Source organism: Pezoporus flaviventris, unplaced genomic scaffold, assembly GCF_033815535.1.
Source record: "Pezoporus flaviventris isolate CSIRO_AGI_PZ_B2104156 unplaced genomic scaffold, CSIRO_AGI_Pfla_v1 ptg000090l, whole genome shotgun sequence".
NCBI lineage: Eukaryota > Metazoa > Chordata > Aves > Psittaciformes > Psittacidae > Pezoporus > Pezoporus flaviventris.
The window spans coordinates 3,750,524-3,766,099 of record NW_026892638.1 but is presented as its reverse complement, the minus strand read 5'-3'; the positions used below and the strand labels follow the sequence as shown (position 1 = coordinate 3,766,099).

At 42.1% G+C, this 15,576-nt stretch overlaps 2 protein-coding genes across 3 annotated transcripts in view; both read right to left on the bottom strand.

Annotated features, from left to right (window-relative positions):
• CMYA5 (cardiomyopathy associated 5) overlaps positions 1 to 6,820 on the bottom strand; it is a 46,705-nt gene extending 39,885 nt beyond the window's left edge. The window contains exon 1 of the mRNA XM_061475867.1: positions 6,522 to 6,820. Within this exon, the coding sequence (XP_061331851.1) occupies positions 6,522 to 6,685 (164 nt within the window). The 5' untranslated portion in view covers positions 6,686 to 6,820. The remainder of the gene's footprint in view (positions 1 to 6,521) is intronic.
• A 5,074-nt stretch (positions 6,821 to 11,894) lies between these two features.
• The window catches only part of TENT2 (terminal nucleotidyltransferase 2), a 36,570-nt gene continuing 32,888 nt past the window's right edge, over positions 11,895 to 15,576 (bottom strand). For both annotated transcript variants that reach the window (XM_061475842.1, XM_061475841.1), the window contains 2 exons: positions 13,244 to 13,323; positions 11,895 to 12,349 (listed from right to left, as the gene is read on the bottom strand). In XM_061475842.1, coding sequence (XP_061331826.1) covers positions 12,275 to 12,349; positions 13,244 to 13,323 — 155 coding nt within the window. In that variant the 3' untranslated portion in view covers positions 11,895 to 12,274. The remainder of the gene's footprint in view (positions 12,350 to 13,243; positions 13,324 to 15,576) is intronic.

The following is a 15,576-nucleotide window of genomic DNA, read 5'->3' as shown; positions in this document are numbered from 1 at the left end:
TCCTACTTCCGCGGGGCAGGGGAAGGGTCACTTTCCAGACAATTTGGGTAAAGCACCTCCTCAGCAAGGCTGAAGAATTCTGCCTCCTCATCACGTGCTCAGGGAAGCAGAACCCGCCCGACCAACTGCCATGGGCTGCGACCCAGCACCGAGGCAGCGGACACCCCTGAGGAGCAGTCAGCACAGCTCTCGAGGGCACAAAGCACCTGGCAGAAGGCAGATGTCTTTGAAGGAGGAGAAGAGGGAACCCTGAGGAAAGCCATAATCACTTCATCAAGCGAACCCTGCAAAGCTCTTGTGAAGGGCACTCAGCAAAACTGCTCAGTATTGATTGCAAACAGAAAGATAATCCTGACACTTGGGACTGCTGGTCTTATCTTCCCATGGATTTGTCTTGATGTCCTCAGGACTAACTGAAGACAGGTCACCCTGTGGGAGAGCAGCCTGACCAGGCAGTTGTATCTTCTTCTAGTGATGGGGTTTAAAACCAACTGTGGTGACTGGGCTGGCCTGGAGACCATGCACAGCAAGACAGCTTGGACTAAAGCCCACAGTTCAAAGAGACTCTGACAGCACAATATTAAATAATCACATCTTAGCCAAGCAAAGCACACAAAACCAATCAACCCTTAAACAAATACAAACCCCAGAATGTACACTGGATTATCTACCTTGGTGCAGCACTCTCTCGCAAGGCTAGCTCCATAAGGTAAAATTTACAGGTTAGAGGAAGAGGCAAGGCAAACAAATCTATACCAATTTTGCTGCTAGCTTTTTCTTTGCCGGCATCATGACTTGGTGTTAGACTGTCTGAAGCATAGCAAAATAAAAATAGAATAAATAAAATAAAGCGGTACTAAGGAAGCTTTCAGCTGTTACTTAAACCTATTTTTCTGCACTACCTGGTGTTATTAAATAAAACCCCACACAGAACAGAGCAGCACTCCCACTTCAGCTAATAGTGAGTAAGAATGGGCTGCCCTGGCCCTGCCTATGCAAAAAGCTTGAAATAGTCACAACATTGTCTCATTTCCAATGTTGCAGTCACAATCCGTATTCCTCTACACAACAATGAGATGGTGCTTTATATCTTCAAGGCCAGAAGGAAAGACACGTAAGTTAAACATTTCCCTGCAATACACTTTCAAATGGTGCCCTAGTTTTATACACAATCTGCATGTTGCACAGTAGATGAAGTAGATGTTGCTGAAAGATCCCTCTCTAGTCAGTGAGGTGTCTGCCATTGCCATGTTTCAGATCCATAGATGCAGACAGGAAGCCACTGACATCCAGGGACAAGAGCCAGTGCTACCTGTTTTCCAAGCACAGTTCACACCCAGTCCTGCCGGCACATGCGCTGTCAGCTTGTTCACTCCTAGGGCACTGGTGCAAATCTTTTATTAATTCTTGGAGACACTGACAACTGGTTCTTTGCTTCTTGTCTTAAAGGCTCAGAACCCAATTTTTCTTATTGCCTCCCCTGCTTCTCACAGGTCTCTGCTTCTCACTATGACTTCTGCGCCCTGTCCACGGGGATTACAGGTTTCTAGTCCGGACTGGCAGGCGGGGCACACGCTTCCTTATGTATTGTACCAGAGAGGAGTTTCCACCTCCCCATCTGCTGCATTCAGACACGCTGAGTGAGGTCTGTCCATCTGTGCTACACCATGACTGCCCGCAAGAAGCACCGCACGCCACCAGCTTTCTAAAATCCCCCCGAGCCTCCCTTCACTCTCTGCACATCAGACCTCGTCACTCCTGCTGCCACCAAAACTTGCTGCTGCTTGTTCCTTGCAAGCTGAAAACAACCCCGATAAAATGACCAACATGTCAAGCTGTGGCAGCAGCGTGCAGTGACAAATCTCTCATTCCCTGAAGGCTCCTACTTCAGCACAGTGCAGAGGGGTGGACACTGGTATTGGCCAGCTTGCCTTCTCAGCTGAAGGAAATACTTGTTTTTCTGTGTTTGTGGTTCTGTAAATTCCTGCAGCTTCTGCCTTTACCATGCTGCTCCTTTCCCCCAACAGCAGTCAATATGCTCAGTGAGGTCTCTGCCTATTGCTCTGCATTTCCTAGTGCTACCGCTTGTCCATCTTCTTCTTCAGAGTAAGAGAAGAAGAAGCTAGAGAAAGCCACTATTTTAAACCCAGCCCTTCATTTGTTAGCCTTCTTCCTTCTTCCTTCTGTGTGCTCCTTCTGATACTTCTGGCTCCTTCTGATGCTCCTTCTGGCAACACGCATCTGTCCAAGTTCAAATGAACAATTAGCTAAAAGCAGTAAGAGAGCTGCTCGCTTTGATATAAAGTTGATTTTTATTAAGAGTAGCTGGGATCCAGGAGCTGGGCCTCTCTCACACACTTTGTTCCATGCCCGACCCTTGTAAATGTCTGGGAAGGAACATTTGCTGGGGTGCTGGTCTCTTCTTCCAGACATCAGCTCATGGCATGGCCCACTGGCATTGCTGGTTGCAACTTCAGATGTTGCTTGAGACCCCACAGCACCTCTGTGCCCCAGAGGTCTGCCTTGCTCCTGCATTCTGGATTTTCCACCATACAGGCTGTGGAGGGAGCACAGGTATTGAACAAACACTTAGGTCTGGGTGCAAGACTTCCTTTACACTGTGATTTAATCACTTTGAGATGTAAGAGGGAACTCCTTGACGTGTGTTATTTCAGACCCAAACTGCAAGGCAGACCTCTATCAAGGACTCAGTTAATATCATCTAAAAGGCTGCTGAGACACAAGACATAGAGGTCCCAGTCACCAGTGCCAGCAGGGCCTGGGGTGCGTGGTGGGGTGGCCAGCTGCAGCAAACCCATCTTCCACCACATCTAGCTGCTCCCTGTGCCCTTCTGCCAGAGCCTCTGCCCCACCATTCTGGAGACAGCATGCGCAGGGCAAAGGGAAGCCTCCACTTCCCTCTGCTCTTGCATTCGCTGCACCAGTACCTGCAGCCTTCCTCCCAGCCCAAGGCAGGTGCTGCCACATCCCATTTAGGAAACTAAAACCCACACATCCCCTTTCCTTGCATCTTTCTCTGCTGTGAGGAGGGTATGGAAAACTTTTCATAGGGAAGGCAAATCCCCAGCACTCGCCTTCTCACCATCCCATCTGCTATCATCCTATCTCTTTCCTCTCCTGGGTGCTGCTGCATCTGTCACGTGGCTGGCAGTCCCCTTTACTGTGCTTGCCCTCTCATCCATTTCACCTAGAGCTAAGCTAGACTTAGCTCTAAGGCTTCCATACCTATGATCTTCCTGTGGAAGTACTGCTTCAATAAACACAAATAAAGATGATGATGATGATGATGATAATAATAATAATACAGAACTCCAGGATTTTCTCCCCATTTACTGGCCCTAGGTCATCATGAAATGAGTCCCATACCCATTCCAGGTAAACCAGCTTCCTGAAAACACGTATAAATTGGCTACAGAGCCATTTTTACATAAGCCCTGCACACATACACATCCAGAGACCTTCCCACTGCAAAACGAAATCTTTTGGGAGCTGTCTGAGGGACAGAAATGTGTCAGATCATCTCAACCATCAGTTAGAGACACAGATATTCCAACAGGTTTGCAAACCAGTTAACCAGTATTTCTGTATGCTAGGCTTAATTCTCATGTCTATCGATATAAAAATTAAAACCTATTAACTTTGTATTCATGTTTACCTTAAAACACACCATACATGCTTTCAAAATATTTTCCGTTTAGACGATCCACTCCATGTGGAGCTAGAAACAAAAGACACCTGCCACAATCCTTCTCACACAGTAAAACAACCAAAGGCAAGAAAATATTGCATGAACCCTCTGGAGACCAGCAAGTGATTTATGCGGACAAGGATATGATGCCTTATCACATCTTTATAATAGGTTCTGATGCTGCATGTCAGTCTCATTACTTGCATAAAAACCTGTGTTAGGAAACCAAATTATTTAAAAATTACACCAAAAAGGGTAAGAAAGACGTGAAACCAAAACTTTTCTGCTTTTTACATGCATGCATCATAATCTGGGGGCAAGTCATAAACTCAGACACAATTTTATTCCCCGTCCTGCAGCAGAGGGACTGGTGTGGAAGCAGAGTGGGTCAGTCAGGGCTCATTGGTGTCCCAGAGGAACAACAGGCCTCTTTTGCTTCTTTCACACCAGTACTTGCTGACCTTGGGCGAGTCATCTTGCTGCATAACTCTCTTATAAAACAGGTATGAGGCTATTTAGCATGCTTGAAAGCTGGAGATAGGAGCCAACAGGGAATTTCCCCACTCACTGCAATGTTGCACAACCAGGTACTGTTCAACTGTGTGCAGAGGAGAGAGACAAAAGCAGCAGAGACCTCGGGGTTGTTAAAAATAAATCAGTGTCCAGGACAGGCTGTCTTCAGCCAAATTTGCATATCGGCCACACCTCCCCTAAAATGCACTTTCAAAGCACACACGCAGACACAGAGATCTGTTCTGCAACAGCGCCTTGCAAACCTGTTTGCCAACAGATAATTAGCTTCCAGCCTGAGCATGTCCCAGGGGCTCAGACCAGCTGCTCGTGGTTAGCCAGCACCTCCGAGGAGCCCTGCCCAGGCGCTCGGCACAGGAGAAGTCCTTAATCTCAACAACCGCCTGACATTTGCAACAAGATTTAAGCAGTTGAAGAGTCGGTTTTATTTAACCTCACTGAGCCACTGCTGAGTGCCTGGTGCAGTCACCATATCTACGCCAAACCCAAACTTTACATTGCCTTTAACCTAATTAAACTATTCAAATGGATTTAAAGTTACCATTGAGCACAGCTGTTAAAAACCTCTCTGGTAGACTCTGGCCTCTCTTATTAGTAAGGCAGTTAAGGATAGACATAAACTCTGCAGTGCTTAATATAACTGAGAGCTAAAGGGAATGGTTGGTGTTTTAATTAAGCAGTGAGATGTAGTGCCCGTGTTTGCACTGTGCAGGCTGATAGCCAGCAGCAAGACCCAGCTGCAGGGAGCTGTTAACAGACACTCATGGAGAAGCTGTCCTAGCACGAGCAGTAAATAACTGTGAGGCTCCATAGATTTCCCTCTCTTTAAGGGGAAAGTCAGCCGCTCCCAGTCATGTTTTACAGTTTGAGTTTTATTCACATTTAATTGCAGAGTCCACACAGTTGTGTTTTAGCTGTCTCCAGCCAGTAGCTCCACTCCAGCATCTTCAACGGGTTTTCTCATGGAGTTGCACCCACGTTCAAGCAGTGTTTTTCAGTACATCACCCCTCTCTCTGCCAGGACAGGACTGAAGAGACAGCATACACCGCTGAAGAAATGCAGCATTACATACTGGGGGTGTCCCAGTGTTTTCTCTGGAAAACCAGCTCTCTATTTCCTCTGCAAGGAGGTTTTCCTGCTGTCCTGGGCTGTGTTTCCCTGTTTGGCTTTCATTCCCACAGCACCTGCGGTGGGTTAGACTGTGCAGAGACTCCACAACTTTCTCTTGCCATCTTTTTTCTCCCAGTAACTTACAGTAATGTCAGAAAGTGCTTTGAACTGATACACCAAGAGTGGTTTGTAAATGCAGGACAGCTCCACAGCAGTGAGGTTTTAGGGACTGTATGACCCAAATCTCTCTCTCAAAAGAAGAGCTTCTGGAGATACCTATGCCTGACAACAGTAATGTCTTTGGTCCTGCCTACAGCATCCACCCAAACCCAACAGGCTGTACTCGAGAGGAGATCTCGCAACCCGACATGTGCCGGGGCACTCTCAGGCCCCACGGTCTCGCTCCGAAGCCAGCAGCGCTGGCACAGCCAGAGTGCTCTGTGTGTGTGGATCAGGTTGCAGACGGCTCCCGTTCTGCGCAGGACCAGGGCCGTGCGCTAGGTGGCCAGTCACGGGCTCACTTGTTATTTTCCTGGTGGTAGGACCGCAGTGCTAGGACAACAAACTGTTTTGTGCAAGACTTAAGGGGAAAAAGGAAGGAAAAAAGTAAAGTGGTAAAATATTTCTCATTTTACCCCAAAAATCAGCCACACAAATTGTAACCGGCAGTGGAGAGAGACATACGGAAGGTTTTTTCCTTTTTGGGGAGGAAGAGACTTGGGAGGGAGGGACAAATGGGAAGGAAGAATGGGCGTCAAAAGGAAAAAAAATCAATGCACTATTGTAATCTTTGACCATTTTCTCCCTGACTAGCTAATCTGCAGAGCATTTTTAAGATTGATATGTGCCAAACAGTCAGCTAGGGAGGGAGGAGTAGAGGGAGATGCCACTTCAGCTGGCACGCCAAAGGATCTTTAAATAGAAAAGCCTGTAGGGAACTCAGGGCAGGCACCTATTGCACAAACTCAGTTACGGCCGTACCCAACCAAAAAAACCCAATTAACAGACAGCCCCTTCTCTCCCCCCAAATCCCCACAGCAGTTGGGGAAGAGGACGGGGAAAGGCATTACAACCAGCACTGCACCCCAGTCCTGGCATCTCCCTGGGCTCGTACTTTGGGGTGCAACTGCCAGCTCCCCCCAAGGCTGTGAGTCCCTGGGGAGGCAGTACCTGTTAGTCAGCTCCTCAGCTTCCTCTGGGTCCACAGACTCTTCCTCCTCCTCTTCTTCTTCTTCTTCCTCCTCCTCCTCCTCTTCTTCTCCCTCTTCTTCATCCCCTATGAAGGAGGAGGTCTCAGATGCCCTGTCGCACTCGGCTCTGTGGTTCCGCTCCATATCCTTCCCAGCTCAGGCCCTCGCCGGTGATTTTTACCCTCGACCCTGCCCTCCCCAGGGTTGCCTGAAGCAACTGTCATCCCCAGCAGCTCTCGCTTCTCCTGACTCAGGGCAGTCTTTAAATAGAAGGCAGCGAGGTTACAGCGCCGAGCCGCTGCTGATCCTACCCTGGGTCCTAGCACCAACCGGGTGCCAGGACATGCGGCAAAACCTGACGTCCATTGATCCGGCTGCTCACTCCCTTCACCTGCCCAGCACTGCCGCTGTGGTTGTGCTACAGCACAGACGGGGCAGCCGGGCAGCGGCAGGGAGGAAGGGGACCCGTCAGACCTTCCCGTGCCACCTCTAGCAAACCCTCGGGGGGATGGTACAGATGCAGCACAAGGGTAGTTCTTGTGGCCCCAAGAAAAAGTGCATTTAGTACATTTAAAAGCAAGTTCCATCCATGAACACACCCAGAGTACCTCAAATTTGAGCTAGAGGGGTCAAATATGATTCCATAATTGTAATTACTAGGGGATAAGCCTAGGACACATACCTTTAATGATACCATACTGTAAGAGGTATCAGATGCACTGTAGTTTTTAACAACACATGGACTATATCTGTACCCAAATATTTGTTGATGTGCTAAATCACAGAACATTTCAAATGTCTTCTTTGAGTGTATTTGAGCTAATTTTAATTTAAAGCAAATACAAACTACATTACCATGTAGGGCTTAGGCTAAGCCATGCTTACACTTTATTCCACAGAAAATGCACTGCTTTTCATGGATAAAATGGAAATATTTCCAACCTGTACTAGCTAAAGTAATGAGTTTTTTTTTTTAATTCTTTTTTAGAAAAGGAGGAGAGCCATCAAAACTCTCGATTCTAAATAAAGAACTTCTAAGTTATTTCAGGTATGAAATATTGTAAACACAGAATACCTCTAATATACACCCCCCCCCCCCCCCCCCCTTTTTTTTTGTTCTTCAAATAAATAGCTGGATATAGATCAGTCAAACTCAGCCCTGTGGAAAAAGACTTGGGGTGCTGGTTGATGAGAAACTTAACATGAGCCAGCTGTAGTGTGCGCTTGCAGCCCAGAAAGCCAACCGTATCCTGGGCTGCGTCAAAAGGAGCGTGACCAGCAGGACGAAGGAGGTGATCCTGCCCCTCTACTCTGCTCTGGTGAGACCTCACCTGGAGTATTGTGTGCAGTTCTGGTGTCCTCAACATAAAAAGGACATGGAACTGTTGGAACAAGTCCAGAGGATGGACACGAGGATGATCAGGGAGGGGACTGGAGCACCTCCCGTATGAAGACAGGCTGAGAAAGTTGGGGCTGTTCAGTCTGAAGAAGAGAAGGCTGCGTGGAGACCTCATAGCAGCCTTCCAGTATCTGAAGGGGGCCTATAGGGATGCTGGGGAGGGACTCTTCATTAGGGACTGTAGTTATAGGACAAGGGGTAACAGGTTAAAACTTAAACCGGGGAAGTTTAGACTGGATATAACAAGGAAATTCTTTCCTGTTAGGGTGGTGAGGCACTGGAATGGGTTGCCCAGGGAGGTTGTGAATGCTCCATCCCTGGCAGTGTTCAAGGCCAGGTTGGACGAAGCCTTGGGTGGCATGGTTTAGTGTGAGGTGGGGGGTTCCAGGGGGGTTGGAACTAGATGAACATAGAATGATTCTACTTGAAGCAGATACTAACTTAAACTCTGTATTTTATCATAAGCACAGAGACAGGGTGGACAGCACAATGAAAATTAATGTAGAGGGCTTCACATTCTTTATACGTGAAAGATGAGCATTACAATGTTCTACAAAGCCCAGGCTGGCCAGGGCTTTGAGCAACCTGGTCTAGTGGAAGATGTCTTCAGCACAAGAAGAGGAATGTGAGTATACTTTTACCAGAATAAATTATGTCTAGACCTAGTGCCTTCCCTTCTGTACTTTTCATAATTTAATCTGACCCGTAAGTTGACCAAAATAGTGTGTTATTTCATACTCTTCCTACAAACATTATACTCTAAAATCAACTAGGGAAAGATTTATATCAAAACACACAAGAATTAGAGAAAACAAGAAAAACTTTAACAAAAATAAACACTACAAATACACAAGACAACTCAGAGCCAGTACAGGCCATTAAATCCAGAGTGACATTCTCCGAGGGATTCAAATTTAACACCAAGTATACTATGAATAGAGCCCAGTGACCCAAGTTCAAGTAAAGCATTGGTTTGAAATAAGCATTTGGGATAATATTGACAAATGCTAACTTCAGATTATCTACAAATCATCTTGCATCCTTTTACCATGGCTGCCCATTTCTCCCTAACAACCATGTCAGCCCATAATTCGAATAATTTGAAATTGGTTTATATTGAATTCTTCACAAAGGATTTCTTAAAAATAACCTCCCATACTCTCAGAACACCTTAAGGTACAGAGAGTACACTTAAAAATCACATTTAGAAGAAGTGAAAGCAAAAGGGCTAGAAGAGAAACTTCAAGTTTCACAGTATATGATTTATGACAGTTCTGGTGCTAGTGTTACTGAATGGGAATAGCTCTTGCTAATGATTAGTCCTCCCATACACCTCTGAGCCTGTTAATTAAAAACACTGCTAGAGAACTAAAGATTGTTCCTGAAATCCTAGATGAGAATGTAGCAGTTTATGACATTATATAAAGTGAGAAATGATAGGCAAACCCAATGCCAAAATGAGCAGTCAAATCTAATCCTAAAATAATGGAGCTGAAGAAAAGCATTTTTATTTCAAGGCAGTAAGAAGCTTCAAAGAAGCTTCTGTGTCCCTGCCCATGGCAGAAGCGTGGAATTAGATGGTCTTTAAATCCCTTCCAACCCAAACCATTCTAAGTTAGCATCTTGCACACATGCTGAAATCTTGGTCAGTCATGAAAAATACCTTTTACCCAAGGTCTCTTAGAAAAAAAAAAATATTCTTGCTAGTGTGCATGCCAAGGGATAGGTGTGTGAATGCCTTTATTTTGAAGTTGAGAAGGAAAAGCTTCACACTAACACTAAGATTAATGACAGCCATTAGTGGATTTCTTGCTCTGGATGTGGGCCCGGAGTAGATGAAAATCCAGGTCATTAAATCTCTGAACAACTTCAGACTACACAAAACTGAATCCAAAGTTAGTTAAAGTTCAGCTCCTACTCATTTCCCCAAAACCATTTATTTTGTGGTATTTTATTTGGATTGCTCTGACAAAAGTTCCAGCCTACCATTTAACAAATATCGTTATGTTCACCCACAGAAAGTTGTGCTGCTCTTGTTTCCTTGACAGGAAAACAATACAATGCACTATCTGGTGAGGTTTATTTTCCAGAACTCTCAGATTTTTTTTAATAGTATGCAACAGCACTGCCACTTCTGTCCTCCTGCCACTAGCCTCTTTCTCTATAACCTAAACCACCTTGTACCTTGTTTAGGTAACACAGTAAGTTACCAGGGAGATGCCTGTTATTAAGAGAGGATGCAGCAAACAGACTTGACCCTAAACAATTAGGGAAAACTACCATCTAGACTTTATATTTCTAATTGTTGATGTAGCTTACCAGAAGTTCACAAACTTGAGGAAAAAAAAAATCCAACGCAGAAGGATTGCTTTGAGAGACACAGGACACCTTGGTTACAGATCATGATTGTATTGAAAAGATCACTGAGCTGGTGTGTCAATTTTTATGGAGTTGCACAGTGGTACTGCAATCTTTTCAACTGTCCATTTTAAGTTAGGAAGAAACAGTTTCAAACATAAATAATTCAAGGTGTGAGACACTCACGCATTAGGTGATGCAATGCAAACTCATAAGACAGACATGCTTAAAGTTTGGTGCTGCATGTCCAGCTCACCTGAAATACACTTTTGGCAAGTTTGAACATGTATGTCCCTTCTTAGTTAGCCTGCACTGGTAGTTTTCAGTTTTCTAGACAGCTAGCCAGCACCTTTTTAAAAAACAGGCCAGCTTTCTCTCTCCCCAGAAGCCACCTATGGCTTGTAGAGCACCTCTGAATCCAGACATCATGCTGTACTAAAACCTCGTGCTTCCATTTTACATAAAGCAGATCAAAGTGAATGTTTCACAGAAACCAAGTCTACCAACCTATACAGAGGAAGGGCAGTTAGGGGAAACAGTCACATGGAGGGAGAACATTTTATTGAGGTGCTAGAGTCAGATTAAAACTGAAAGATTGTTTAAATTCCAGAAGGAAGCTCATTTAAGAAGCCAAAATCTTACCTAGACTAGATCATGATGAATAAGTAACCTCACAGCAGGAAAATAGTTTACAATTTCTAGACCTTCTAAATTGTAAAACTTTAAATAAATTAAACTTTAAGAGTTTGCACAAGATACTGTTTTTTTTACAGTTACATGGGTTTTCACAATTTCTTTAAAGACAGCAATGGATACAACATTCACCTCAACCCAGACACAATGTAGAATACACAGAAAGAAGTTTATGATTTGTAACAAGGGCTTTACAAACCATTTCCTTTTCTACCTTATTATAGGTAATACTTTAAAATAAGCAGTATAAATACTGGAAAAATAAGATGTATCTTCAATATATAAATTTTATTTCATTTGACACCATACAAAATATTAAACTTAAAAAAAATAAATTATAAGTACAATTTTAACAATTAATTTGTCTTCAATAAGAAATATATGAGAAGCATAAATAGTGCTTCAGGAGGTGTAAAAAAGTTCCCAGCCTTTTTGGAAAAGCTAAAATTTAAGGTTACTCATTTAAATTCAACTTAACCAACTTAAAAACACACAAAATCAGAATATAAGCCCAGCTTAGTGTAGCAGAGGTAGGACTGTGGGGTGTTCTGACTGTTTTTTTTTGTGATGGCTGTTTTTGTTTGTTTTCCAAAGCGGGCATTACTACTAATTCAAATATTTAAAAGTAAGTGTTAAAAAGTATCTTGGCTACTCTGTGTGAATATGAAGCATTTATGTATATCGATTTGTCCTTTTTTATTTCAACTTCTTAGCAGTAGAATTGTTGCTTAAAATTCCAGTTTAGATTACAGTTTATGTTATCTAGACCACCACAAACCCAAATCTAGCTTGATTTTCAGAAATTGTTTCTTGTTATTTCATGTAAAAGGGAAGCTTTTAAAACTGGAAAGTACCAAGTTGAGCAGAAGTGCTTACTGCAATTAAGCAGATGCAAAGCATGGGCTGTTTCTTCATCAAGAAGCAGGTGCTGTGTGCAGTGCCTTAAGGATATGGTCAGATACACACTGTCTAGCTCTAAATATCTTTATTTCATGGTTAAAAATGTCTGAATTAATGTTTATATTCCCATATTTTCCTTAAAACCTTTTGTTTTGCTGCGAGTTTCTTCCAGAAATAGACAACACAAGAATTTTCAGAAAACCTATCTTTTAATGACCAGCTGTATTAACAATAATGAAATACATAATCTTTCTTATAAAGATTTTCTTAAAGTTTACAAGGAAAAACACATTATAAGACAACTACCCATGGGGTAACTGCCTCTTGATTTTGATACTTTTTCTTTCAGCAGGATCCAGTAAGAAGAAAATGAAAGAAGCTGGTTATCTTTTCAGTATGGCTGCTCTTAAAGGTAATATACAGTTCAGGTCTTTCTTGTTTTGTAATAAATGCCAAGACTGCAGGGAAAAAAGTACAAGGTTTTAAAAGGAGCAAAAAAAATAAATCTCTGCCATTAATACTTAAACACCATTGTAAGCAGTAAGCCTCACAGATCCACAAATATAGGCTGGTATTTTACCCTTCATGAAAAAAAAAGAAAAAGGGGGGGGGGGGTTTTGAGTGTTTTGTGTGGCTTGGCTGTTGATTTTGGCTTTTTTTTTTCCTTTTCCCAGGGAAGAAAAAACTCCAAAAGGTATACAAAATGCAGTGAACTATTGAGAAAAGTACAGCTTTTCAAGAAGAGAGTGGATTTGTGGAGACTCAGATTGTAACATTATTTAAGTATTACATTGATATTCTGACTGCAAAATAATTGTTGCAAATTCGTACATATCAAATTTCCTGATACAAGATGTTACACACTGACATTTCCAGAACTTAACTGGCTTTAAAATAGGTTATTTCAATTTTCTTCTATATTCTAGTGTGAATTCCAAGACATATCTATAAGGCCGTGAACCTGCAAATAACTGCAGTGACCCTCCTGTCTTTATGCAGAATACACTTAAACCACAATGTACAATGAAAACCACAGGAAGAATAATCTCTCAAGGGCAATGAGACAAACAGATTCCTTAGGCTTCTTTAAAAATACGTGCAGGATATTAATCTTACAACTGCAGTTTTATGCAACTGTCACTCCTTATGGACTTAAGCCTGATGCTTAATGTCTGCCATTACTCTTACTAAATAATTTTCCAGATGTTTTTTAAAAATATTTCTTTTATATATAGTACAAAACCTAGAAATATTCTTAAAACAAACATGAGAAACAGGCTCAATGCTAGCGTTTGTCTAACTACCTTGAAAACCAAAGTGACTGGAAAAATTAAACAAGATGCAATATTTACCTTCAGAAATTGACCTCTGATTAACTCAAACTTCTGTTTTTCATGTACAGCTCTAGCAGTGTTTGTCCCATCAAAGGGCTCTGCAAGATAAACCACAAATACTGAAAGTGTTAAAGAAATCTACAGCTAGGCTGTCTTCACCCATCAAGTATTCAGACAAAACCTGTAAGGGTCAACATATCCCTGCTTCACAAGACTGCTTTGAGTGGTTGATTTCACTTTGCTTCTCAATCTTTATTTCTACATAACATTAATGGGGAAAAAAAAAACAAACCCACAAAACCCAAAAAAAAACAAGCCCTGTACCCTGGATGCTCCTATGGTATGTAGTTCATAATAAAGTCAGGTTATTATATCTATTGAAGCATACTTCTCCTGTGATAAAGTTATGCATCTGTAACTGTTTGTTACTGTTTAATAGTCTGTGTTGACACAGCAGAATATGATTTTGCATATTAAAATGTTTTGAAATTTACTACACATGCCTCTTGGAACTGTTCACTTCAGATTCATCTCACTCAACAGCTTCTTAGTGAAATACAAGGATATACAGTAAACTATTTATAATAAATTTTTCCATAAGATGTTTCAACTGCTGTAAAAATAGGTTTTATCAGTTCATCCCCATTCTACAGTTTCCATTCATAAATCAACAATTTGGGATTTCTAACATACTTCAGATGCACATTTATGCGGTATTTCCCCCACCCCTGTTTTTTCTTGTTGCCAACATCATTAATACTTTGGAACTTTTTTTTTTTTTAACTGAACGATTACAAAAGTACTCCTTGCTACTGATAGGGTTGCCAACGTTAAAGCAATAGATACTAAAAAATTTGTAATGCAGAGACTAAACATTACAAGCCACTACAAAACAGATTTTATAGGTTTTTTTGCCTTACTAGAGAACTGGTTAAGAAACATGGTATATTTCACACTGGCAGAATGTATGAAAGTCCTTAAGGGACACAGAACCACAGAAATACGCCTTAACACAAATAAAAACAGAGCACATTTTTTTCTTTCAGTGAGCCTAAATACAGTGCTACATGCAGAATTATAGACTTGTGTAAGCTATAAACAACTACATTTAAAATATTAATATATGTAGTAACACCAATAACTGAAATTTTAATCTGCTAAATGGAAAATCTGGCAAAGACTTGGAAAACATAATAACATGTTTAGCTAGCTTTTAAAAGCTTCTTCTCAAAGTACACAGAATTTTATCTACAGAATTTGTTAAACCAGTTTAGCTTAACAGCTGTAAAAGCATGAAGTGTACTTCAAGATGAAATAGGAAATTATTTTTTCCCTTCCAATTTAGAAGTAAAAGCTTGGTATGTGAGGCTAAAACCCACTCTCAATACAGTCTTGAAGAACATTGTAATAAGAAGGAATCAGATGTACCATCTTCTAGATAATTTTGCTTTTTTGATAGTTCAAATGCAAAATGCACTTTTTATTAAAAGTTGAGTGTAAACAAGCTTATTTAATAAAAATTCTAAAGTGCCTATTTTCCATGCTGATATTCTATTTCCAACCTGCAGAAAGAAAACCTAAATACTGAACCACTTCGTAATTTCATTAAAAAATTGAGAGGTTAAAACACACAGCTCCCCCCACAACACAGTGGATCAGCATCATGTGACAGCAGCAGACACAGCTGCCCAGCATTATCACCTCCCACATTCAGACCAGAGCCTTGCCAAAGCCCACACTATGCTCTCCTGAATCATTTCAGCTGTGCAGATACTCCAATTCTCACATTTTTCAACTCTCAAGACTGCAGTCAAACATGCAGTTATCTTTCAGTGTATTTTTTTTTCCCCTTATGACTGGTAGTTTGCTCTTCTTTTTGTCACCGAATCATAGAATGGTTTGGGTTGGAAGGAACCTTAAAGATCATCTCATTCCACCCCCCAGTCCCGTCATGGACAGGGACACCTTCTACTAGACCAGGTTGCTCAAAGCCCTGTCCAACCTGGCCTTGAGCACTGCCGAGGTGGGACATATCCCAAACATTATCCTAAAACTTCAACCTGATCCTAATAGCCTGCATTTATTTAAGGCCAGAATCCAGGCCATCTCTCCTACTTCAAAACTTTGCTCCTTACCCAGTGTCCTAAATCACCTACTTCTAATTCTGCTCCCATTCCACCTTGTTTTTTTATCCTTCCCCTGTTGTGTTCCAATTCTCATTCTTTGTGTTGTTTTTTTCCAGTTACACAGCACCTCTCAGTTCCTTCCCTTCTACTCTGTTTTCCTAACAACTGAATTCTTCTCATGGTTTATTATATTTTCTTTCCTTGGTCCAAGCTTTCTCTCTTATG